This window comes from Lagopus muta, chromosome 2 (assembly GCF_023343835.1).
Source record: "Lagopus muta isolate bLagMut1 chromosome 2, bLagMut1 primary, whole genome shotgun sequence".
NCBI lineage: Eukaryota > Metazoa > Chordata > Aves > Galliformes > Phasianidae > Lagopus > Lagopus muta.
In genome coordinates, this window is record NC_064434.1 from 38,326,199 (window position 1) to 38,351,709 (window position 25,511).

The following is a 25,511-nucleotide window of genomic DNA, read 5'->3' on the forward strand; positions in this document are numbered from 1 at the left end:
CAATTGAGCAGTAAAGTAGGTAATTCCCAAGCACGCTGGATGACTAACCCATAATAACTTCTTTCCTTATCTATTCACAACTTTGTTTGCTGTGATTTTTTAGCATGGCCAAGTTGAAAGAAAGAGAATAGTACAGTTTGCACAACAGTGTTGCAGCAATGCTTAGATGTCTCTCTTACTTAGTAAACTACAAAAAACTATACATCAAAGACCAAAAGTGGGTAGCATGAAAATGCTGCATATGATGGTCCTTCAGTCTGAGTCAATAAAAAAGTGAATAATACAATTGTAGATGACTTCCATGTTTTATATTCAATGGAAGGTGAATACTTCTTGAGTAATTCTTCATGGTTCATGAGTTACATTCGTGCACAACTCTGTTCTGTTTTTATGTTGGTGCTATTTTTGTTGATGGTTTTGTTGTTGTTTTTTTTCTCCCATAACCCAGGCCTTGCCAAAGTTTACTTCAAAACTTCTCCAACCTGAGGTGTGACCAGCATCTACTCTTTGAGGGGTCTCAGAATGTGCATTAATGCATACACTGAAACCACTTCCAGGCCTTGACTCTCAAGCCCTGCACTCCTGTTAGGAGACCTAACAGAAGGAGTGCTTTTGGCCTACATGCCACAGTGTGGAGCTTTTTGGGTTTTTGTAACAACATTCATATGGCCGCTGAAAGTTCAGTGCTTCATCTGCACCAAGAGTTGCTGCCATCTGTGCAGAGTTGCTTTCCTCAGCTTCCATTGCTTCCTAAGGCTAAATGGATTCACAAGTGAAATATTTCTGTCCTAGGTTCTCTGGGGGCGAATGGAGGAAGTGTGATTCTGTTGTGCCTATCAGAGAGGAGGCCAGACTGTTCTGAATACCCACAATTCTCATAAATTTATATTATAAGAGAACTCTTGAAATTGAACCATGGGTTCAATTTCCCAAACACCGCAGATCATACCTGATTTTACTGTAATGTTGTATATAAAACATAACATTCTCTACAAAAGGGACTTACAGGAATATTTTTTGGGCAGGAGTTTTTTTTTTTTTCCCCCTCAATTTTACAACACACAGTGTAGTGAACTGAGGCAGGCTGGCTTAAATTGTATGTGGGTTTGGAGCTCTAATGCCATAATTTATCTGAAAATACTCAGCAGATGTAGATGGCCTAAAACCATGAAAGGTCTGAGCAAAGGAGATTTTGGCTGATCAGTTAAAAATCAATCATTTTTAACTATCTGTCCTGCTGCCTAACATTGCTTGTTTTCAAGAGATCATACCTCTACTCTTCACTGTCAAAAAATGGTATTAAATAGAAAAAAACCCAAACCTTTGTGCTGCATTTCTTCCAAGACCTTGTTTGTACTCTGAATCCTTCAGAGATTGCGTCAGCGTGGGAATCAGGCTGGTAACTAATGTCTGATCCAAGACTGCCACTGTTTCTAGAATGCTGAACACCCGGTGATCATACAGTGCAGTGTAGTCCTGGATAAAGTGCCTGAGGGGGACACAGAGGCATTTAATGCAAGGTCAGAACTAGATGCAGAGAACATGCCAAGAACAACTGAAGAAGCTGTTCAGAACAAGCAAAACTGCTTGCATGGAAGCGATCGTAGTGTTACAGTGAAATACTCTACATGCAAATTCCTTCCACAAACAAAGCCATGCTTTTGAAGGCTAATGCTAAGAAAAAAATCACTTTTATTTTCAAGTGAATCAGCAGATTCTGCTGCTGTTTTACCAGAGCTGACTTGTTCCAGAGTACTTTAGTTTGTAATGCATCTGTCTGAATGGAAAGCATGGAAAACTGAAACACAGAGTTATTATTTAATCAAATAGTCCAGCAAAAAAAGATATCTAGATTGAAGTCTGCAGAAACAACATCAGCATTTCTTACAAAGCTCCACTAGATCTAAGGCAAGGCCAGATCAGATGGAAGTGCATCCATTTGTCTATTTGAGGGTATTTAATGACCACAGATTGCATCTAACTGGGGAGTTACACCTTAGGAGTGAAACATCTTATGAAAGTGATACAGCCCACATGGAGGCATCAGCAAATTGCTCAGGGGCTTTCATTTTAACATTATCCAATACAGCAGCAGTGTTTAGGTTTGCAAAATGTCTTTGGGTCTTAGCTCCTACATCTCTTCTACTGCATCCACATGAAAAAGAGGATTCATTTTGCTGAGGTACGGAATAAGTAAAATTGACATTATATTAATCTATTCATTTGTCAGAGAAACAAATAAATGTAGCTTGTTGGACAAGGATTATATACACTTCAAGTTAGGCATGCCCACAGCACGTTACACAACAGCACTACTCATAAGATTTTCCCACTGCAGCAGCAATGTAGTTTTCTATATCAGTCCTTTCAAAACAGTACCCAATCCATGAAAAAGCAGATATGTTTCTCTATTTTTTTGCTCTGGCTTTTTGGCAAAGTTATGTTTAAAACCAGTGCCAAAAGTAACGTAATTTAAGTACCATAAACAAGTGACAATGCAGTATGTTAAGGATAATTAGTTGTTTTTAAGAAAACATGTTTGCTGTCAATTGGATTGCAGTAGCTTCACTGCCAATTGGCATATTTTCTGGTTACCTAAATACAGAAGTCAGCTGGGTGGCACGTTCTCCTCCTGACCTTGCTTGGCAGCCCTGTACCATGTACTGCACAATGAGTGTAGATATTTTTTTAACTGTAAAAGAAAAATCACAAGATTCACACAGAGCTCTTGAACTGACCATCTGGAGAATGTCTTTCATGAAGACTACAATTTTTAAATGAGAAAATAATGGGTTTTATCTTACTTTGATGCAAGTAAAATGACAGAGTAGTTAGCTAGAATGGCTATAAGAACAGCATGAATTTCAGATTTATGCAAAGTCCAGTTTTCAACACCATCATCTTTTAAACGTACGGATTTTTAAATACAACACTGTCTCCTTAAGTCAGAACAGAGACACAAGCCCTTAACGGAAATAAAATTAAATAAACAAATCCGTTTTGTTTTTATTCTTTAATTGTTCCTATATTTGAACTGGGAAAAAGCAGTCTTGGCATTATAATCTGCTCAAAGATATACAGATCTACTCCTTGCAATAAGTGTTCTGAATTCCACCCTTTTGTGTATTTCCAAACAACAACAAAGGAGCCCACTGTTTTCTTCCATTTATATCTTCCAACTGGATATTCAAGTTGCTAGATAAAGCTCCTCCTTTATAACAGTGGGACTGAGCTGCAACTTCTCTACAAGGGTATGGTGGAGTCCTGTGAGTTGGTGGCTGCAGAATCACAGGACATTTAGCTCATTCTGCTCCAGCTTCAGACAGCTGTGGCTACAATGGCAGAAGGGGGAACAAAGGCGTGTGCTGATTCAGCTAATCTCCTGAATTTATCTTGTCCCTGAAGCTTTTACAGAAGAGCATCAAAAATTGCTTTATTAGTCAAAATTCCCAGGAGAAGTCAGAGGTTAATCTCCACTGTTCCTAATATCTTTTCTGGTAGCAAGGACTGGACATTTTTTGGCACATTTATATTCTTTATACAACTATGAGGTGAACTGAGTATTTTTTAAGAAGCTAAAAATACAGAAGGAATAACTACCAAGTAGAACGGGCTAAAAGAAGAAAAAAAAAGGGGGTCAAAGATCCCTTCAAAAATGGATTAAGTATAGCATGTTGATTTCTGACGTCTCTAAGGGGAGAACATACACTAGTTTTATTTGGTCTAAAATCTTCAGGTGCAAGAAAACTTCCACTGTTACAAGTCTGGGAGAAATGAGGTGGGAGTGATGGAAAACACTTCCAATTAAGGATCAACTTGTCAGGAATCCATCAGAGTACTTGAGTCAGAGAGAAATTCCTGTCTCACAGAACAAATTATTTAATGAACAAAGCTTGTCCACTTTATCTGGCTAATGCATCAATCGAACAAACAAAAAAAACAGGAACAGATTGTACACTGGGATGAAAGATGCTGAGCAGTATGAAAACCTTACAGGTGTAAAGAGACATATTTAAAGCAAACAAGTAGCTCACCTTGTAGCTCGTTAACCAATACCATGCACTTCAACACAGCTGGCAGAACCAATTCAATGTCACACAGTTCACTGGTCTGGGTTCTCTGAAGTACTTCAAGGATGAAAGCAAGAACTGAGGCCAAGCGAGGAGGTGGAGCGCTACCTTTGAACTGCATGTAGTTTTCACTGGGAAGACAAAACAAATCAAAATAAAGCCTGAGATAAGTTGTTGTTTTTTTCTTCCGTCCAATGCAAGCACCGTATAATTGGAAATAATATTGTGATATTTCACCAGAAGGCCCATTACATAGATTTCTATCTTTATTTAGACTCAGGTAATGGCTTCTATTTATCTTAGTCTTAGAAATGGCTCCCAATTTATCAGGACAGTGATGTCTTCCAACTCCTCTGTTGAGGGAAGTGAGAAATAGCAGTCATAATTATAGTTAAAAAGCCAAATGTGACTATAAAAGATAAAATATAAAGAAAGCAGCATAAAATAACGACACAAGGAGTTTAGATTCTGATACTCTGAAATAACATTCAAAATACAACTGTTGTTCAATTACCGTATTTAGTTTTATGTCTTATTGTTTGCTCACAATTCAAACTTGTGGTAAGAGCTCTGTTATACTGGCACTATTAGTTTGGAAAACAGTGTGATGAAATGGGACAGAATCTCTGATTTTGCTCCATCAGAATTAACACAATCATCTCCGGTACAAAATTTGTTGCAAAGATTAAGGTAACCTGCAAATCTGCATCAAGAGCAAATATTGACACTACAGAACAGAGCTGTCTCAACTGTAATTATTTCATTTGTTATTTATTTATTTATTTTTTTACCCCAAAAGGATGAAAGATTGAGTCACTGTTGATCTGACATTACAGATGATTTTACTGAAATCTAAATTACTGAAATTGGAACATCCAGTAGAGAAAAGTGGAGATAAAATACACAGAACATCAGTTTTAAAAAAAAAAAGTACTCCCAGAATCTGCAAAATGACTTTTAAATATGCAATAGTAGTTAGCATTAGCTGCTCATACAAGGCATGCTCGTTTGCTGTGCAATGAGTTAATTAAAAGCTGCTATACCTCTTAACAGCTTAATAAAGCATACTTATACAACTCTGTGTACACTTTAAAATAAAAGCGTTTCCATATTCCCTGCACCATGTGGTTTTAACTCACTTTAATATTAGCATCTCTAAAATCTTCTGTTCCATTTATTTACTATGAAAACTGCACACTATTTTTTGGGGGTTGTTTCTTCACTAAAATGATTATCTGACCTGCATAATATATTTTTCTGGTTCAATTTCTTCTGTGCTACAGCAAGATATTCATTAGCTTCTGTATGTCAAGAAGGCTAGTAAACTCTGTATGCACTTATGTATAGATCTAGTGGCTGCCTCCTGACCACCACACAGTTTATAAATCAGACTAAGATATTCTTCCCAGATCACTAAGAAATGTTTCAAGTTTTACAAGTCACAAAATGCCGTTACACATTCAGAATTTTCTTTCCACAATAAGGCTTAAAATTCACACATTCATGCACACATTCACAAATGATTCTATTAAGATAAGAAAGTTTGAGTATTCATAAGCTAAAAAAAAGAATCAAGACTGAAATTTTAACTCACTCTCTTTACATGTGATAATATAGGCTTTACCTAAAGCACTATCTACTGTATTTACCTGAGATCATCATTAATATTCTTTCAATGAATGTGCATACTCACTCTTTAATAAAGAAAAGTACAATTATCCTAGATGTAAGCAACCACCTTTTATTTGAAGGAGATTAATTTTTTCCCCAATATGGACAAAGAACTGCAGATCGTAGCTCTCCATCTCCCTCTTTCCATACCCCAAATTTTGTACTTCTCCTTGGTAGCTGGCACATCTATGTATATCCTGATATGTACAATAGCATCTAGTCCTCCCTTTCACTGGCAGCTGTTACAGATATGGTTCTGTGATCCTAAACACAGCCTGAGATACAGCCATAGGATGACATGTATTGGAGTGCTTGCTTTTTATGTGGCCATATGGTGTATTATTCTTATTATAGTCCAGGACCTCCATCCTCAATGACTTTCTCACCAGTGTCCAGATGATCTCATTTTTACTCTCGTGCTCTATATTCTCTTTCCTTTTCTTATTTTCCTGTCCAACAACTTACAGGCTCTTCCTACAGCCTATCAGTTACTGAGATGAGAACAGTGACATTCTCTTCTTCATTAGCTGTTTGTGAAATCTGAATAAGCAGTGCTTTGTTCATCATTGGATCTTACTTTATGACATGCAGAGTGGTCTTCCGTAGACGGAGAGCCTGAGGGACTGTAATGGAGCTACATAGAGCAGTCAACATAGGATGCTGCCCAGCTCCAAGTGCAGTTGGTGAAGAAGGGAGAAATCGTCCAAAATACTGTTGAACAATGCTCCCAAGCAGTTGATTTAAATAGGCCCCCTGAGCTTGGGACTGACAGCATATAAAGGACAGGCCCTGCAAGAGATAAAAAAGGGAGAAGGAAATTGAATAACTCCTTATTGTTGAACAAATTTAAGAACAATAAGCTAAATACTAATTACATACTTTATAAACTACTGCATGATAAAGAAGTATCAACAATTTGCTGCACCTGTCAACAAACCATCAAGTCTATGGCTAAAGACTGAACTGGCACAAGGCTTACAAAGGAGAGAAAAATCTTATACTGGACTAACTAAAATACTTGAAAGATAATCTTAAGACCACATGATCTTCCTTTCAAATCAGAAGCAAAACATTAGCTTTTCATGCCAGGGCTCAGTTCCCAAATGCTACAAACTTCTTTTTCACTTATGTACGTGGTCTAATGAAGCTAGAATAGTGGTCTAACAAAAATTTTGCTCATAGTGTGAACAAGTTAGAGTAAATAAATCACTGTTTTTGAGGGAATTAATTTTTTTTTTTTAATTCATTTAAATAAAGCCAAAAAATACTGTGACTTATCCAATACAATCTACATTGACACAGAAAAATCTAGGAAAGTAGAAACTTGCGTAGAAAGTGACTACATAAACATTATCTAGAGTTACACTGCATATACATGTAGTTACATCTGTGGGAAAATAAGTATTTGTTTTAGTGGTAAAAGTGTCTATGAGAAAAATTTAAGAATTTACTCCCCATTCCTCAGGTACTGAAAGGAGGAAGAAGAATGAATCACTAAGGGAAGAAAAAGCAACAAAGAAGCCCAGCTATCTACTATGACTAGGGCCTCAGTAAGCAGTACAAACAGAAGTCTCTTCAGAATTCAGTTTTCACAATAGTTTTTCCCAACAAGAATAACAACACAAAAGAAGTCCAAGCACTAGAGACCATTATAAAGCAACTTCAACAGTACTTCAAAGCCACCATTAGTACCACATACAAGGAATGTGGGATGTCAGTGAATGAGGTGCTTCAGGACCTGCCTGAAGATTTGCTGTAGGCAGCCCTCCTGAACACACACATCCAGCAAGGGTTGAACTTCACATGCCTCTGGAGTTACTTGGAAACTTTGGTACACCCCATTGATAAATGCCACGTTCCTCAAACGAGGGAATAAGTAGTTCAGATGCTCTCAGCTGTTTGCTTTACTGCAGTAAATTTTTTTTTTTAGTAAAAGGCAGTTGCTGCTAAATCAGAATGTATCAGAATTCTTAAGATGACTCTGCTTGGCAAGCAGAAGGCTCAGAAAGACTGCTAGTGATCGTTTAGTTTAAGTGTGAGTGTTTGGTGTTCCCAGTGAGATGTTGCAGCAGGCATAATAAAGAATTGCATACACTTTCTCTAGTCCAGCTCTCTCAAAAAAGAAAATCATTCCATAAACTGAACTGGCTCTCCTAAGCCACTAGAGTATTTCAACACTACAAAACAACATGTGGGAATCTATCTGACAAAAAGGACACAAAAAACATCATGACCGCACAGAGGATACCTGAAATAATGCATAAGAGAATGTAACACCTGTGAAGAACTAATAATTCTAATCACTGAAATAAGACAATTCTTCAAACCGAGGAACAACAAATCCTACATAGTATCACAAAAAAAGGAAAAAAACAATTGTTATTAAATAAGATACTCTTCTTATATGAATGATCCTAATGATATTTTTCACCTATGAAATATAAGCAAGAAATACTAGAATTGAGATCTCTGAAGGCACGGATTAATTTTTGCATCTCTTGTAATAGTCTCATTTGAAGATAGATCAATGAGTCTAGACTGATCATTCATAAAAGCATTTTCATTTTTGAGCTGAAGTAAACTGATTTTTTTTTTTTTTTTAGTTGTAGGATGGGAACAGAAGTAATCTGAAAAAGAAGGGAAGGATTGAAGTGAATAAAAACACCCTGCCACAAGTATTATCAAAGATACTCATTTGCCAGAGAGAAAATAAAAGGATGGAAGTTGCTTGAGACTTTTTTTCTTAATCATGTGATGAGGATAAAGGGTGCCCTTGATACTCAATAAGGAGAACTCCTCTTCATCCTGACCTTTTTTGGTGGGTCAGGCAGAGATGCTGCCTCTTAAAAAAACATAATTTTTAAAACCATGTAGTAATACCAACATCTCTCCTCAGTAAGGAGGAGTCTCATTTACTTTTTTTTTTCCATGCAGCACAGCAGAAGTTCCAAGTTCAGCATTAAACTGTTCCAAGATAGAAATTCTTTCTTCCAAACTAAAACAACAAGAAAAATCACCTATTTTGTGGGTAGCCAGAGCTCCCCTTGTCCAAAATACACACCCCCAACGTGCTAAAAAAAAAAAAATAATAAAAAAATCATGAATCAGCCTCTACATATTAGAGAATATTTAAAGCACCAAACCTCTTCAGGCAAGAATCATCAGATGGTTAGGCACCCACACTTCTATTGTTCACTGGAAATTTCCTTAGATGAACTCGGATTTCTCTTTTGGACATGAAAGCTCACTGACTTTAGCTCAATATTGTGCTGCTTATTTTGGGACCCTCATTTTTCTTACAAAGCCTAGAGAGCAGCAGACCTGTACAAGGCTTAACGCCACCGTATCCCAAGTGGCACCAGGGATAAACTACCGATGTTGCATGGTGGCTGTGAGTACAATAGCAAACTACCCTAGGCAGCATTGGCCAAGGGTGTAATTACAAGGAGGTCACAGAGTACTCTCTTCTTTTAAATCCCATTAGTAATTAACAGAGATGAAGGAAGTTACTGTTCATATGACAGAGGAAAGAAACACATGTTACTGGACTGCGATTCTGGACCACAGATCTGAAAATAATCACTTCAGACCCTTAGGACAATCCCTAGAAAGCAGATGGACATTAAAGAGTTGAGAGCACTTCTCTCCCTCTTTTCTTTTTTTTTTTAATTAACTATTTTTTAGTTATCTTCTCAGATTAAAGAAAGAAAAGCAACAAAAACAAAACCCCACCAAAAACCAAAGACATTTGAAGAGGAGTAGAGGAGCATGACAACATCTGCTCCTCATTTCAACAGAAAGGCAACTGATTCCTGTGTATGCTCACTGCAGGAACCTTTTGTAGCCAGAGCTGCCTCTCTTCTGATTTATCCATATATCTGTAAATCACCTGTGGAGAGCGAAGAACCGATTAGTATGGATTACTGGAACTATTCACTGCAGAAATGCCAAGCTACCTAATGATGACTTACAATATCAGTCCTGCTGTTGGAATAAATCTGCTGTTCACCAATTAATGTTGTACAATTCCTATTAAACACATACTGTAATTCACAAGATGTATTAATAAGCTTGCTCAAATATCAGACCACAGATGTGGCTTGCAGGAGGGCTTTTAAAGTCTGAACTCTGACAAATGCTGAGCCTGCACAGGCCCATTAAAATCATGGAAAATGTATGTGCCAAGCACTACTTAAAATGAAGATCTTTTACCACTCTTCTGTATACAGATAGAAGTAAACCATCTTCTGTATTTGGACAGGATTAACACTAATAAATCTAGCTCATTATTATGTATATTATGCTTATTACATGCACCTACACCATAATCTGCAAGATGTATTTAAACTATTATTTCTTCTCTAGAATAAGTTTTATGCTCCAGTTATTTCCCACATTACTGGTAAACATGTGTTAAAACTCCTCCATAGCATATTCCAAGAAATCCATCAAAGATATTTTGAGTAATATGTTTCAACAGCCTACTATCACACAAATCAACTGTGTTTGTTTGTTTTGTATAAACAAAGGCAAAATACCACATGATGGATTTTATATACCTCATTATCACACAATTACAAATAGTCTCATAAAATTATGAAGCGATTGCTCATTCTTGTTCTTCCACGTTTTTCTTTTTGAAATTTTTCACTTAAACAACTCCAAAGACAATTTTGATTTTATGTCCCTACCTCGTCTATTGGGAAGCATCTCTGCCTGTGGAGGGGTGGGAGGAGAACTAGATAAACTTGGTCTTCAGAGGTCCTTTCCAACTCAAATAATTCTGTGATTCTATGAAAATCTTTCCTAAGTCATAAAATATTATCAAAACAGATGGTGCACAGTGAAATAATAAATATCAATATAGTAGCCCTATAGGCAAAAACCATAAAAAAAAAATCCCCCTAAAAATAGTTCAAAAGAGAATTGGGACTCTTGCAATAGAATACTGCTTTCCACCCCCATGAATAGGCACTGGACACAGGGTAGCCTCTCAAGGACAATCTAATTAAATATTTCACCAGCAACTTAAGTTAATTAAGAGAGAGTTTCTCCCAGAGGATGTGCTTTCTCTGTGTTTCTTCCTAGCATGGTTACATGCTCACACATATACTATTTTATTGCTTTTCTGACATGGATGATTCATCTATTTATTTATGCAGAGATTTTTAGTATTTGCATCAACTCACACATTTCAGTAATCCCCTATTCACAAAATCATTAAGCAAATGTAATGGGGATGCACATGAGGTGAAACGGAAGGAACTTATCCTTAAGTCAACTTGGCTGAAGCCAATTGTGAAATGTTTACTTGAGAAGTCAGAGCTCCTAGAACTTGTGTGAACCCAAAAGACCTCAGAAGCAACCCCAAGGGAGTAAGTTTTGTAACTGATATTGAAATATTTTCCATACTGCATTAACCCTAAGTTTCTCAAATAAAGGGTGAGGAAACATTTCTGACTGGATGTAGAAGTCTGCTGTATTTTAAAATGTTGGAACCATGTAAATAGAAACAATTAATAGAATTTAAAAGTTCAATATTGAAATAAAAAAAATGAGTCTTGCTCTCTTTGCCCTCCCCCTCAAAGTGTTTATCAAAATAATTTCTAGTTTTCCAGGACAGCATTGTCTAAAATGATCTAGCTCAGATTAGATCATCTAGCTTAACCTGAAAGCACATGGACTGAGCAGTAGATTACTGAAGAGGCCCATGGTGGGGTCAGAAAGTCAGACAGAGAAGACAGGAAACAAAGGTCTAGAACACTTGGACTTCAAACCAACTTGAGTGGCTTCACATTAAAACTACATCTCTATGTGCAGACTACAAATGAACAGCATTCTCTGACTAAAATACTAAATTATCAAGCGGACAGTCACACTCTGTGGTAACATCAGTGTCCACATGGTCCTACATGTAAATAGCTTCTGAAAATACCTACAGAGCAGAAAAGCAAGCCGTATCTGCATGCCACCATATTCATTTCTGTATGACGTGATCAATCAGAATGCAACTTTTGAAAGAGGGAATAAATCCAAGGGATCTTTAGAAAGTCACCACTGCATTGTTTCACAATACAATCCTGTAAGTAATCACCTAGAACTGCAGTCTAAATGAATATTAGAAGGGAAAGCAAAAAAGGAAGCAGGAAGGAAAAAAAAAATGCTTTGCAAGGTTAAATATGTTGATTTATTTTCAAACTACATCCTCTTCCTCACTCACAGGAATTAATCCCTTTCTACAACACAACAAGCCTTTCAGGAGCGTAAGGAGCTTGACTCATGTTAGCATCAGCAGTAGAAAAGGTTGATTCAGCAAAACAAACCCTCAAACTATTAAGATAAAACAATGCCATGATATGCAGAGGCTTGTCTTTTATTACTAAGACCAAAGAAAAATAGAGTAGCTCATCTTTAATTATCTACAGTTAACAAAATCAAGGATGATTTAAAGTATTGTTTTGCTCTGTCATCTCAATAATTGTCTTGCTATATATCATGATTCAGTGTTTCAGAAATCTCTTACATGAGACACAGTGTAAACAGCAGGCTGGCTAGGAGCCTCTCTATTTGCAGCAAACAGAACAGCAGCTTCTGGAGTGTACCTCAGCATAGCTGCATGCAATGACAGGAAAGCCAATGGATGGCGGGCAATTTTCCTTCAAATTCTTCAAGAAGAAAAATCTTCTCTTGCTGCTTCTTAAAATTCAGTCAGCACTTGTTTGGTTACAGGAAAAAAAAAAAAAAAGAAAATCTTCTCTGCTGCATGAATCTTTTCCTAAAGCTACATTTGTCTGCTGATAATAGACTTCACATATTTACCTGAAGATAAAGGTGTAGGCTTTCCTGAATGGCGGACAGTAAAGCCCCAGGCAGCTCTTTGTCCTGCTGCAGCACTGAGTGAGGCAGCAGCAAGCAATCTATGATGCGGAACAGGAGTTGCTGTGCTTTGGAAGTGGCCAGTATTGGTGCCCAGAATTTTACAAGACATCCTGTAGAAAGAGAAGCAAGAAAATCCAAAGCAATTTACAGTCAGGGAAATTAAAAAAGCTAAGAGAGCCTAAAAAGGAAAAAAGGAAGTATGTTGAATAGATCATCCAAGAATAACAATAGCAACTGCCTCATTCTCACGTACTATTTGCATGATATTCCCTTAGAAAAAGCTCAGTGAAGAAAAAGTCCATTTCCTGTTCATCAACATCAAGCCGTTTCAATAAATTACAAGGTGTTGTGCAAGTGAAGCTGCTTTAGGAAAAGTACAGTAAAGCTAAAGAAAGGACAGCTGCTCACAGCCCTCCAGAAAAATTAGGTAACCGTGGTACATAATGCTCTGCAATCAGCAGACGTACACTCAGATCACACAGACCTTACCATGTGATCTGATCACACTAGAGACCACTGATCACACTAGAGGCACTGCCTTTGCCTTCCATTCATATTTCTAACAACAGCGTGGCCACTTTAGCAGCTACTCACTCATTCAACGCTAGGAAAATATTAAATGTCTTCCAAATAGTATTTAATGCATTTCATTTGGTAGATTAACAGAATGAAGGCCACCTGACTCCACTGAATGAGTACTCTCTCCAGAATAGTGTGGGCCAAGTCCAAAAAATGGGAGTCTCAGACGCACATTTTCTACACATAAATGTATCACTTGCACAGCTTTGAGATGGTTTTAAGATTTTTTTTTTCATTTGTAAAAGAAAACAAAACAACACAAAACTCCAAACAGTTAAAAGGTGTTGGCGTGTAAATGCCCTCACTTTGCAAAATTTATTACAGATGATAAGAATTTTTGAGACAATAACAATATGCTCGAGAATGTTAAAATACAGATAAAATAAGGTGTCTCACTAACCAGGTTTCTATGTAGTAATTTTCACAAACATTCTTAAGATAACGTTTGATTAGAAGTGACAAAGAATTGCTGGAAGGAAACTCCACAAAAATACGTTTAAGACTTTGAAATTAGTGAGAAATCAGAAGTAGGCTGTTAGAATCTACAAACTCATTTGTTACCATCTCTAAAAACAACGAAAAACAACATTAATCTTGTGGAGTTAGAGAAAACACCATGATCAATCATAGAGAATGAGAATGACCATTTAACAGTACATCTAATAACATCGTCTGAGCTTCCTGTTTTGAAAGATACATGCTTATTTTGGCTAAAAGTATTCCTTCTGTTATCCTTGCTGTGATGTATGGGACAGTAGAAGACACGACATGTACAGTATGCACAAGCGGGAATAGTCTTGATTTGTTATGAATCTTGCTTTGATTTTATTATTTAATGAGTTCACAATGCTAAAAAATGATTGAAATACTCTAAAATACATTTTAAAGCCTTTTTAGAATCTTTTTTCCTTAACTAAGAAGGAAGTACAAATTCTTGTGCACAACAGCCTGGCTGAACATTAATCATTTCAAAATACATGGATCTTGCAACAGGAAAGTAAAGTACTTCACAACTGAAATTCCACTACATTTTATGCAGCCTCTGCATGGCAGTAGTGCTTTACACTCTCATCCTTTTAGTCAGGATGTATACTATGTATGCATGCAAATCATTACCTCTGTTTCTAAGCTGAATTAAGGTTTACTCTAATTCTAAACCTAACTGAATGAGAATCTGACATATTCACTCAAAACAAGCAGCTTTCTTATTTTCCCATCAGTATTTCTACATTTTAATGAAAAAATAGTAGAATCTGAATTTTAAGAAAGCACAAGCTGAACATAAGGAATTGTAAAAGGATGCGTATAAGATCCCTAATTTACTTAAGCAGACCCATCCGCTATCACTGCTCCAACGAATATGATTTTGTATTGCCATACTGCTTAACTGACTTACTGTTTCTGATTTTGTTTGGGTAAAATAAGTGGTTTTTGGTGCCAAAAGACGTTAAAACATCTTAATTTTGAAAAAACTGATTTGCAGGGATAATTTTAAAAAAATCACAAGGAGGTTCAACTTCACAGCATCAGAATTGAAAAACCAGAGAAAATTAGTGAAAGAAAATTGAAGTATTTAACTGTAACATCTTGGTGACTTTGCTTTTTTAAACTGTTAGATGGGCAGTACAAAAACCAGAAGTATTAAACATCACATTTTACTGTTTCCTTACAAAACGGCTTCCTAAAAGAGAAAAGGTCACAAAATAATTACCTATGATCCAATATGTAAGTTGCAGACCTTCTGGAGGCCCTTTTGCCTTCAGATAAGGTTTTACATACTTTAATACATCACCTAAATACTCCAGGGCTTTTAATACCATGGCAGATTTCTCAGGGAGCGTCTGAAGGCCACTGTAAGTTCTACCGACAGCCTGAGAACACAAGAACATCAAAATGATTTCTTTTTGTACGCACAAAGCAAAGCTAATATATAATTCCTTCTCACTTAAGTTGCACCATGAACTAACACAAAGATATACAATACCTTAATGAATTGGACGAGAGCATTTTTAGGATCTTGCTTTAAAACTGGTTCTTCAACACGAGCCTTTGAGAGAATGCTTTCTACTTCTTTGAGTTTAAAAATCAGTCTTGTCATTTCAGTCAGCTGTTCCAAATAGGCTTTCCCTGATTGTTACAAGAGAGCACAGCAGTAAATACATCACACAGTTATGCTCTTCTATTTTAGTCACAAAATCGTAAAGTGAAACATGATTTTAAAGCATCTAAAATACGGATTCTGCAACTGACAGTGTTTTTCTTGACAAAGAATGCGTGTCTGAAGTAGTTATGTTTGTAGTACACATGCACAGGAATGAAAAATATTAAACATGGATGACCAAGTCTTTCATGTTCCTAATGGTTTTCTTAGAAATCTACAAAATGTGCATAAAAGTAGTTGCTGTAAGATGTATTCTACAGATAATTAGAACTGCAGTGTTTTGTAGAAAAAATGAAGTATTGCTCCAAGACAGCAAAATATTCAATATGAAACAAGAAAAAAATTACTTGCAATTGGATTTTTTTTTCTTTCAGGGGGTTCACAGCATGATTTCCAACTATTTACTTCAGATTTTCACTTTTTCAGAGCAGTTCCTCCATGGGGGAAAAATAGCTTGTCTCCTTGGGAGAAAGTTTTTGTTCTTTGCTTCCAAGGAAACAAGCTCTTTTATCCTTGTTTGTGATAAATTTGTCATACGCAGAGCAGGCAAGCCATCAATAAATAGCACAAACAGCGCAAAGAAACACAGTTTGCAATTAGGTAAAAGTCAAGGAATACAAACAAAAATACATTTTGTAATTAGCTAAAAATGTCTGCCAGTTTTGCAATACAGAATTGTTACTGCAAACATTAGGGAAATGTGAACACTTACCAACTGTTCGCTCAGCATCTGTCTTGGCCAGCGAAGCACTCGGTTGATCTATGAACATTTGCAAAACGCATCGAAACCAAGAACGCACCGTCAAAGCTTCATAGGATGTGTATCCCATGGTAGAAAAAGCTTCACACAGTTCACTGCATTGGTAGCAGAGGAAAAAAAGGTAAAGAGATTACTGAAAGTATTGGAAAAGGTGGCAGAGTGTCTCATTTGGCTCTCCATGTATGGAAATACACAATTAGAAATAAAGTAAAGTAACAGAAAAGGAAAATTGACATTTCTTCTATGTGCTTTGGGGATTTTGCTCGTGATATCCCGATGCCGAAATAGAGATAAAACAATAAACTCTGTAATGCCAGACCTAGGAACGTAAAAGCACACAGACAAATGCATTCACATTTCCTCTACATTAAACAAAACAAAGGGAGAAATAAATTCACAGTGTGGAATGTCTTATTCCAACAACAGATAACTTCACAGTTCTATATGAACTGCCAGCATGCAACACAGAACAGTTTTATCTGAATCAGGGTAGAACTTCAAACTGTTGTTGTTTAAGCTATCCCACCCTTCCACAGAAAGCTAGCTCAGGTACCCCAAACTACTCTGAAGTCTGCTCAGTCTCTACTACATGTAAGGCAGAAAAGATCTCCTTTAGCAAACAAAGACAGGTTTTGTTAGATAAAAGAAAATAAAAAGGCAACAAGGAGATGAGAAAGGAAACTGCTATACTTGATGTACACTTGAAAATGTATATATGTATACATTTATGTATGTATTCACACACACAGCAAACTTGCTGTGCATACTTTCAATCATTCACTTCTGCTCTTCCAGACAAGAGACAGGCTGGAATCAAAGGCACCATCAACACTAGATGTACAACTACACTACTCAGCTGCTCAGCATTGCCAAAGTTCTATCTGCCTTACCACCACAAGGAGCTGCTGTAGTGACTTTTTCCTAAGTACATCAGTCCCATACAATTAACTCTGCAGAACCTCCTTGCTAACAGACAGCAGATCTGTTCTATGCCCTGTTTGCAATTCCTATGAGATGAGCTCCTCGTGTGCTTCAGGTCACTGAAATTTCTTGAAAATAGCTAAACATTTTTCTTCGAGAGATTCTTCCCCAGTCAGTCCTTGTGCTTTGACTTTAATGAAAAATGCTTGTATTCTTTTCTTGATATATGTACATATAAATCTACTTATTTTCTACTGAATTTTTACTCAGGCTTGCAACAGAGAGTCCAGATGGACCTGTGGAAGCCAAACTGGATTCTGCTCCTCACTGAATATCTTTAATAAAGGTTTTTGGTTTCTTCGTTAGTTTGTTAAAAGCAACGACAGCTGTATATTTTGTCTGAATATCCCTGTTTAAATGCAATTGACAATAAGGAGACCAAGTGCAAACCACAACCAAAAACTACAAGTTTGAAAATTAAATTCCATTGCCAAAACAAAAACCACCAGGATGCCTATGGACATTGTGCTCTTTGCAGTAATGTGTAAACAACAAAAAAATCCAAGATAAACCTTACATAATTTGGATGCATGAAGCTAGTCTCTGTGGACACACAGGATTACAAAAACACTCTCTGCTGCAGACTCATCCTTGTTTCTGTTTCTTCCTTGCAGGTAGGCCACTGAGGCATCTTCCTGAAGCTGGAGAGAAATATGTTCCCACTCCTTCAGAAAGGAAAGAACAGGAACTGCCTGCTATAGGCACGATGAGTGGTTCTTTTAAATCAATGAATTTATGCACATGCTTGAAGATAATTTAAATCTGTTCTAATACTACCATGTACTACACAACACTGACTGGGAAAGGAACTTTAAGCACGACTGCAGTAGAAATACCAAAGCTTGTGCACATGTTCCCAAGGGCACAGCTTGCCCATCAGAGCTTTTATTATCAACACTGAAGTAGCTGATAGGCAAAACAGAGCTTCCATCTGAAAGAGACTAGGCTGAGCTTGCAGGGTGTATAACAGCATCAGCAACAAAATAATCTTTTTACTTTTTAACTGAGAATGTTTGATGTGAAAATTATCACAGCACAGTAACCATGAAGTCTTAAGATTCCAGCACTTGAGACACTTTGATAACTTTTGCTCTACAACTGCCTAAGGTAAAGAAGTACTTGAAGCATACTACAAAAAAGAAAAAAAAAAAAAAAAAAGAAAAAAAAGCCTTATTAGAATATAAGAAAATGACAGTATTTAGAGTACAATACAGTGTTAAATTCTATCAAATAAAGTTGTTATTTCACGAGGAAGTATGAGCTCCTAGTAGCTTTGCTGATGAAGCAGGAACGCACATATTCTAGGCTCACATACTCCAATTTCTACATTGCTGGGCAATTTTGACAATTCTCCTTGATATTTGGCAATTGGAACCTTTGGTTATGAGCAAAAATATATGCCTTGGTGCAAGGGCTTTATGCCCCATGCTCCCAATGGGAGATTTCAAGAAAGGAGCAAGACAGACTCAGAAAGAAAAAATGAGAGTGAAATCAAATGAGAGAGAACATACACACATGTAAGCAGAAGACATATCCATCACCACTGAACTATAAAACCACTAGTATTTTCGTTGGGTTTTCTTGAAATGAATCCCTGAACATAACATTTCCACTTATTCCACAGAAGGAGAGGCAAGAGCCTCTCATTCCTTAACTGGCATTTGGAAGTCAAAGTTTGAACTCCTTTGGAGTCCAAGACTCACCTTCGGTCTTCCCGATTCTTGCACAAGTATTCTAACTGCTCAAGTAGTAAACACACATTAACTACCATCAGTGCTAACTGCATTTTCAGCTCAAATTATGGCAGCAGGGCCATAGGGGGAAATCAGTCATATATGCAGGTTCTCTGCTTGCTAACGTAAACATGAATACTTAGGCCATAATTCCAAACTACTCTTATCCCAGCCAGGGTGGCAATATATTTGTGGGTATATATAAAATGATATGTAGGGAGTTTAATATTGCTAATATATACTTAAGACTACATAAGGATAGTAATGTATACTTAACGTATACATAAGAATACAAGGAAAAAGTTGTTCCACGAAGAAGGTAATGAAGCACTGGAACAGCTTGCCCAGAGAGCTGGTGGATGCTCCTACCTTGGAGACATTCCAGGACAGGCTGGAAAGGACTCTGAGCAACCTGATGTAGACGAAGAGATCCCTGTTCATTGCAAGGGGAGTTGGACTAGGCGACCTCTAAAGGTCCCTTCCAACTCAAATGATTCCATTCTATAAAGTAACTGATTTCACTGAAGTGTTTACTGGGATTTAGCCCTAAGAACCTAAACAGTACTACAATTCCAGTTTAGACATAGAAGTGTTTTCTTCGATCTTACCTCCTAAGTAACAGATTTAAATTATAAATAGGTAGTTGCACGTGTTCATCTCCTACTTTATTCAGCATGTGTATTTGAAACCTTGCACTGACCCTGCAGTGCTTATCCAAGAGAAACACAGCAAATCCAGAGGCTGAATGCTGTGTTTCTAAGTACAGTATTTACCCCAAAAAACAAGTAACATTTTTTTTCTACTTTAAAGTAGAGTGAAACGAAGAGACAAAGACACATTTAGTCCCTCATTTCTCACCTCTGCTTCCAAAGCCTGATTCAGTAACAGGGGAACACACCATGAAAACAAATACTACTCCCAACCATCCATCTTACGCTTACATGGGCCTTTTAAGGGAAGTAAAATTTCTCAGCTATATAAAATTCTAACTGTATATAGTCCTGGGCAATGTGTTCTAGCTGACCCTGCTTGAGCAGATAATGGGACTAGTTAGACTATTTGAGCTTTAGAGGTTCCTTCCAACACCTAAGCAATTCTGTGAAAATTCATCATTGGTATGTAAAACATACGAATGTGATAAATTTTCTTACCCCATTATTTAATTTAAAGCATTCATTTAGCAGGTCTCAGAAACCAGAGCTCCATGAACGTTAATAAATGTTCAGAAAGTGTTTCAAGCTTGTGAAAAAGAAAGTTTTAATGCATGCATTTTCTGACAATCATTTTCATTATATTTTCAATACTATTCAACCCCTCCTCCTCAGCTTCCTGCAGAACTTCTTCATTTAAAAGAAGTCGAGACATTTTAATATTAACTACATAGTGTCTTCAGACTTATCTGATAATGTCTATTTCAACTTATTATAATAAGATTTAAGATTTTCTGTTAAATGTAAATGGTACAAGAAGAATAAGACCACTACTTTTAAGAAGAAATTTTAGAATTTACTAAGTTTCAAATTAAAGTGCACCTGGGTCAGGAGGCTGACACTTTGCCAAACTCATTCTTACCTATCACCCTGATGTATTTTGAGTATCCTAAACTACTTATATGTAAAAACAAGAAATCCAACCAATGCATCTAACACCTACTGCATGCCATTAAAGTCCAAGAAGATATGATACTTCCAAGAAATCTAGAACTTCACAAGACTCTCAGAACCTGAGTGAACTTAATGAAACATCACTGTTTGAAAGAACACTTTCTCAAGTCCGAATAAGGAATAGGTAGGTACTGGAAGAACTTGAAAGAACAAATAGTTGCAATTTTTCACCTGTTTTGAATTAGGTGACTCAGATATCTAGACACCAGGTGAGGCCACACCATATCATCCCATCCAAACAGCTGCATCATCGATAGAACAGGTTGTGGCTGAAGATCTGATAGAGCTTTGCTGGGTATATCCAATGCCAACAGTGCAAAACCTGATTTAAAGAGAGAAAAGCATAGTACATGTTAATAATTTATCTGTAATTTTCTGTTTAACAAAAAATGAAACACAACAAAAAACATTTAAAGTTAACTACAAATAATAATGTGCATCTTCAGAAGTATTAGAAATCTCAATTAGCACTAGGCAACTACTGGAATAGTATTGTAATGGAAATGCAAAGTCACAACCTGAAACAGCAAAAGAGCACCTGGTGGGAAGGCAGGGCCAACCAAGGGGAGCTCAGATGCATGCAATGCACCAGCGTTACCGAAAGGTGTGGAGCCAGGATCCACCCCTTCCCACCCTTCTCTTCCCAGACCTCATTTAAGGGTTGGCAGTGGAGGCAAGGGCATCTTTTGCTGGAGATCCTTGCCTACCTGAGGCCTTCCAAAGGTAAGCAGCTCTTTTCCCTCATTTCTGTAGCTGCTGCATGTGGGCTCAATCTTATTTGCTATAACCAAAGACTTTTCACCTCACTATTACCATAGTACTTTCCATTATAGCATTACAACATTTATGTGCATGGAAAAATGTAGCCGTCTCTATAGAGAAAGTATAGCTTCACTACTGTCTCCCTTGTATGCATAAGTACACTTCCAGGAGAGAACCCTATTTAGAAAGGATGAACTAGTAAAAGCTACAGATCTTGAAAGTGGAGTAGTACCTTCTGCTATTCCTGCTAGATTTACTGGGGAATCTATAATCACCACTACCAGCATAAAAGTTATTATGGTGCCATCTTTATGCTGAAAATAACAAGTATGTTTAATGGAATCTGAAATGATGAGGAGTTATGTGATAAGCGGTGAGTGACATCAAATAAGTTGGGAAAACTATTTTTGGAGGGCACCAAAATAAGAAGCTCACTTTCTCAAATTTTCCAATACCACTTAAGTATTAATATCTTAATAACTTATTAAGGTAATTATTTACAGAACTGCTTGCATTGAGAAGCCCACTGATTTTGACAAAAAAGGCTAGTTTTCAGGAACATCAACAATGAGGGTGCTGTAATTAATGGTGAAGGGATAGATCATCCTAAGCTATGAAGGGCTTCACATTTCCTTATGTGCTTCAGAATAAAAAAGGATGTCAGAGTGAGTCTCCATTCTGCTTTAAATAAGGAAGCAATCTGTGTTAGCCTTCTCACATTATCATGTTGTTTCTGCAACATCCACTGTAACACTGGTGAGAGAGAAAAGGGAGACTGTAAGGATAATGTGAGACACAGGCTATTTGCCTGGCAGGGGGAGCAAGAGAGCTATGACTGGTCTCTTCTCTGGGCTGCAACATCTAAGGCAAGATGCTCACACAGCATGGAAAGGGTTTGCTTTATGCAGAGTAAAGATGTGCCTGATACATCTATATAGAGCGGGTCACAACTGCACTCTACTACTTCTAAGCAGAGTTTATAACAGGCTGCTCTTCTTGCTATTTTACTGTGTTAATATAAAATAAAAAGAAGTAGCACTGTAGGAAATGAATGAAAGTTATGACACTAACAACCTCTTCCTTTGATTTGTATTGCTGTTTTCTACAAATGTTTCAGCAGCATGAGACCACTACCACTGCATGCTGCCTCCTTCATTACAGTCACCTACTAACTACTGCCGAGCTGCATCAAATGAAGGGTCTTTTCATGTTTCTATTACCAAATCAGTGCTTCTGAGCTTATCTGAACCTAACTCATATCATGATGGGGAGAAAAAGACAACACAGTTTTCTAAAATCTCTGTATTTTAGCTAAATGGATAGAAGATAATTGTAACTGCAGAATACAATGCTAACTACTGGCAGTAAAGATCAAAATGAGATTTCCTTTTAGTCAATGACATGCTGATTCTCCTGCTGCACATCGAGTACACATACATATGGAATATTGTCTTAACGACTAACTCCTCAGTGCAAGCAAAATGAAAAATTAAATTGAATTATGAAACAGTTTTATGACCATGACATGACTGTAAAGGTTCAGCAAAAAACAGCAGTCATTTAATCAACCTTTTAAACTGTCTTCATCTGTAAAATGTACATAACAAAAACTGACTGAATCACATGCATAGTGGAAGGAATAGTCAACACAAAGTTAAAATAAGCTGCAAAAAGATGTGAGTTCTAGATACAGTGAAATAAGTTATTCTCATTGTTACTGTATAGCATTTGCAATGATGTTCGTGATCTGTGACTAGAAGAAAAAAAACATCAAGCTGGTATGGCTTCAAAGTCCTTTGGAGTTCTCAGTCTTGTTATATTCTATCAGCTCGTTCAATACTACATTATTTGGTCTCATTAAAATATTTAGCATAGAGTCTAGCTTTTTGCAATTATGCATATTACTACATAGAAACAGAAACATCCCAATGTAAAATCCTTTACAGTTTGTGATCCAGAACATAGTGAAAAAATCCGCTTCTTGCAGTGCTAACCTGCAGCTGTATCAGCAAGCTGAGGGGAAGGTGGCATCTGTGACATTCTCTGGCTCTTCAAATAGGGAAAGAAATTTCTCCAGAGAGCACTAGCGACAGCAAGGTGGTGCTCTTTAGCCACTAATGGGAGCTGAGCATTTGAGTCTGCATTCCCTGTTCGAAGTCCCTGGTTTACACGTTTGTGCACACTCCTAGGGAGAAACAAAACCAATGTTTACATTCAATAAATGAAAAATTCAGATCTTTAAAAATGCATTTACAACTACTTTAAACGGTAGAGACTGAGAACTGAAAAATCATTTGTGTAATTAAAACCTTTATGCGAAGGCATTATGCATACCAGTTATTTGATGGATGAACGATGGCATATTAAGCACCATAAAGTTAATGTTAATTACTAATGTCAACCATTAATTATATGCTTTTTAATATGTCAGATCAAAATGAGGAATAGGCAGTTTTAAAATGAATATCTGCATTTTGCAACTGCTAGCATGACAGGAAAGTCTGCTTACTATCCAACGCCAGCTGCTTCTTAAAATTGTTGCCAGTAAGGTTTTCGGGTAGTGTTTTGCACAGCAAATAATGGCAAATGATTTTGATCAATTGTAAGGCTTCCTTTGGAAACTTATTTCTCATTTGTAAAACCTCACTAGATACAAGTTTTGATATGGGAAAAGATTCATTTTACCCTGATGTGCTGCAGACAATTAGGTTTGACAGCAATGCCCACAGCTTTGTTAGTACAGTAAGGACAAAAGTTACCACTACACATAACTCCCATCTCTTCCTGAGACAATGTGGCATGAATTCAATAACGCACTCAATTTTCTTTGATTCTTCTAGTACCATTCCTGCTACTTAATCTAATTTGGAAGTTGTGACTTTCTAGAGGTTTAATAGAGATATGTCTGCAGGGAATCAATGTTCCCAGAGAAATGGGGGCTGGGGGGGGGGGAAGCATTAATAAATTTGTCTGGTAGAGCAGGACAGGAGGCAGTATGGCACTGGGCTGATCAACTAAATAACAAGCTTATTAAAAACAATCTGTAGGAATGCACTATCATTCCTGTTCCTATTTATCTTCTGGTCAACTCAATTGAGATTGTGCATTAAAGCACAGGCAGCATTATTACATTTGCTTTATTAAATTCCATAAACAGCACTCTAAAGTCAGAGTCAAGATATTTATAAGATAATGGCAAACAGCAGAGGCATTGAGACTTATCTTAACACTAATATTTGTAGACTGCAATGCATTTTTTAATTGCTGTTGTCGAAATTGCAGGAGTTTCACAAAAACAGTTCCCCTAGATATTCTTTCTGGGCTCACCCTGATTTGAAATAAACAAAACCAAAAAACTCCAGTCCCCAGTGCCCCCCTGGGAATGTGGGAAAACTACGAAAGAATTACACAACTCACAGCACTCATTAGGACATCTGAAATGGAATAATTTTAAATAAAGAGTAGGCTGGCTGCAAGGCCTTCACTTACTAGGGCTGATATTAGAAAAGCATCTCATCATACCAAATTAATATCCAAAAATTCTGCCTAACACATAATTTAAAACATAAAACACACTGGATGTCAAAGGTAACAATACTTCATGCCTGCCTTTGGGCATCCATTAGTTTCAATAGGACAGACAGTGAGAAAATTGAGAATCAACTACTTTTTGAATAGCTACGTTTAACAGACACGGAAGGGTATGTAACATTAGGAGGAATCAAGGGTATTCTTGAGAGACAGCATTAGTCCAAACACAGAACAGAAGCTGGGGCTTCTAAGCCTATCATTTATTCCCTGTGTGACTTCATGTAATTCATACAGCCTTTCTTAGCCTCAGTTTCCCAGCCATGATATTTGGATAGTAAGACAGCTTACCCTTTAAGGATGCTGTGAAAACAATCTACGCTTAGCAAGTGAGGATTATATTCAGCATGTCCGTTGGTATTCCTATTTACAAGGTATATTGTCCAAGTCAACATGAATTGAAACAGAAGCCAGATTAGCATTAAAAAGTCAAGCAATACTTCTTTGGGAGTATCTCTTATTAAAAGAGGACAAAGTAAAGGTGCAGAAACTGTGAGGTCTGGAGGACAGTTAATGAATAAGCAAGGACTGGAAAAGCAAGTTAAAAATATATATTTTTTGTCCATTAAACAAAGAAAGGTAAACAGTAAAAGCAGAAAGCAATTCTGTTGTTGGTTAGGAAAGTATGATTCTTCATAGTGCAGAGAATTAAATCTCCAAGAC

General features: G+C 37.0%; 1 protein-coding gene across 4 annotated transcripts in view; it reads right to left on the reverse strand.

The window, feature by feature from the left end:
- Nucleotides 1-25,511, reverse strand: part of MMS22L (MMS22 like, DNA repair protein) — an 86,556-nt gene that overhangs the window by 751 nt on the left and 60,294 nt on the right. For all 4 annotated transcript variants that reach the window (XM_048936331.1, XM_048936333.1, XM_048936332.1 and 1 more), the window contains exons 15-24: nucleotides 23,255-23,445; nucleotides 20,670-20,820; nucleotides 16,073-16,215; nucleotides 15,184-15,326; nucleotides 14,911-15,070; nucleotides 12,561-12,730; nucleotides 6,319-6,530; nucleotides 4,035-4,201; nucleotides 2,596-2,692; nucleotides 1,322-1,489 (exon numbers count right to left, since the gene is read on the reverse strand). In XM_048936331.1, coding sequence (XP_048792288.1) covers nucleotides 1,322-1,489; nucleotides 2,596-2,692; nucleotides 4,035-4,201; nucleotides 6,319-6,530; nucleotides 12,561-12,730; nucleotides 14,911-15,070; nucleotides 15,184-15,326; nucleotides 16,073-16,215; nucleotides 20,670-20,820; nucleotides 23,255-23,445 — 1,602 coding nt within the window. The remainder of the gene's footprint in view (nucleotides 1-1,321; nucleotides 1,490-2,595; nucleotides 2,693-4,034; nucleotides 4,202-6,318; nucleotides 6,531-12,560; nucleotides 12,731-14,910; nucleotides 15,071-15,183; nucleotides 15,327-16,072; nucleotides 16,216-20,669; nucleotides 20,821-23,254; nucleotides 23,446-25,511) is intronic.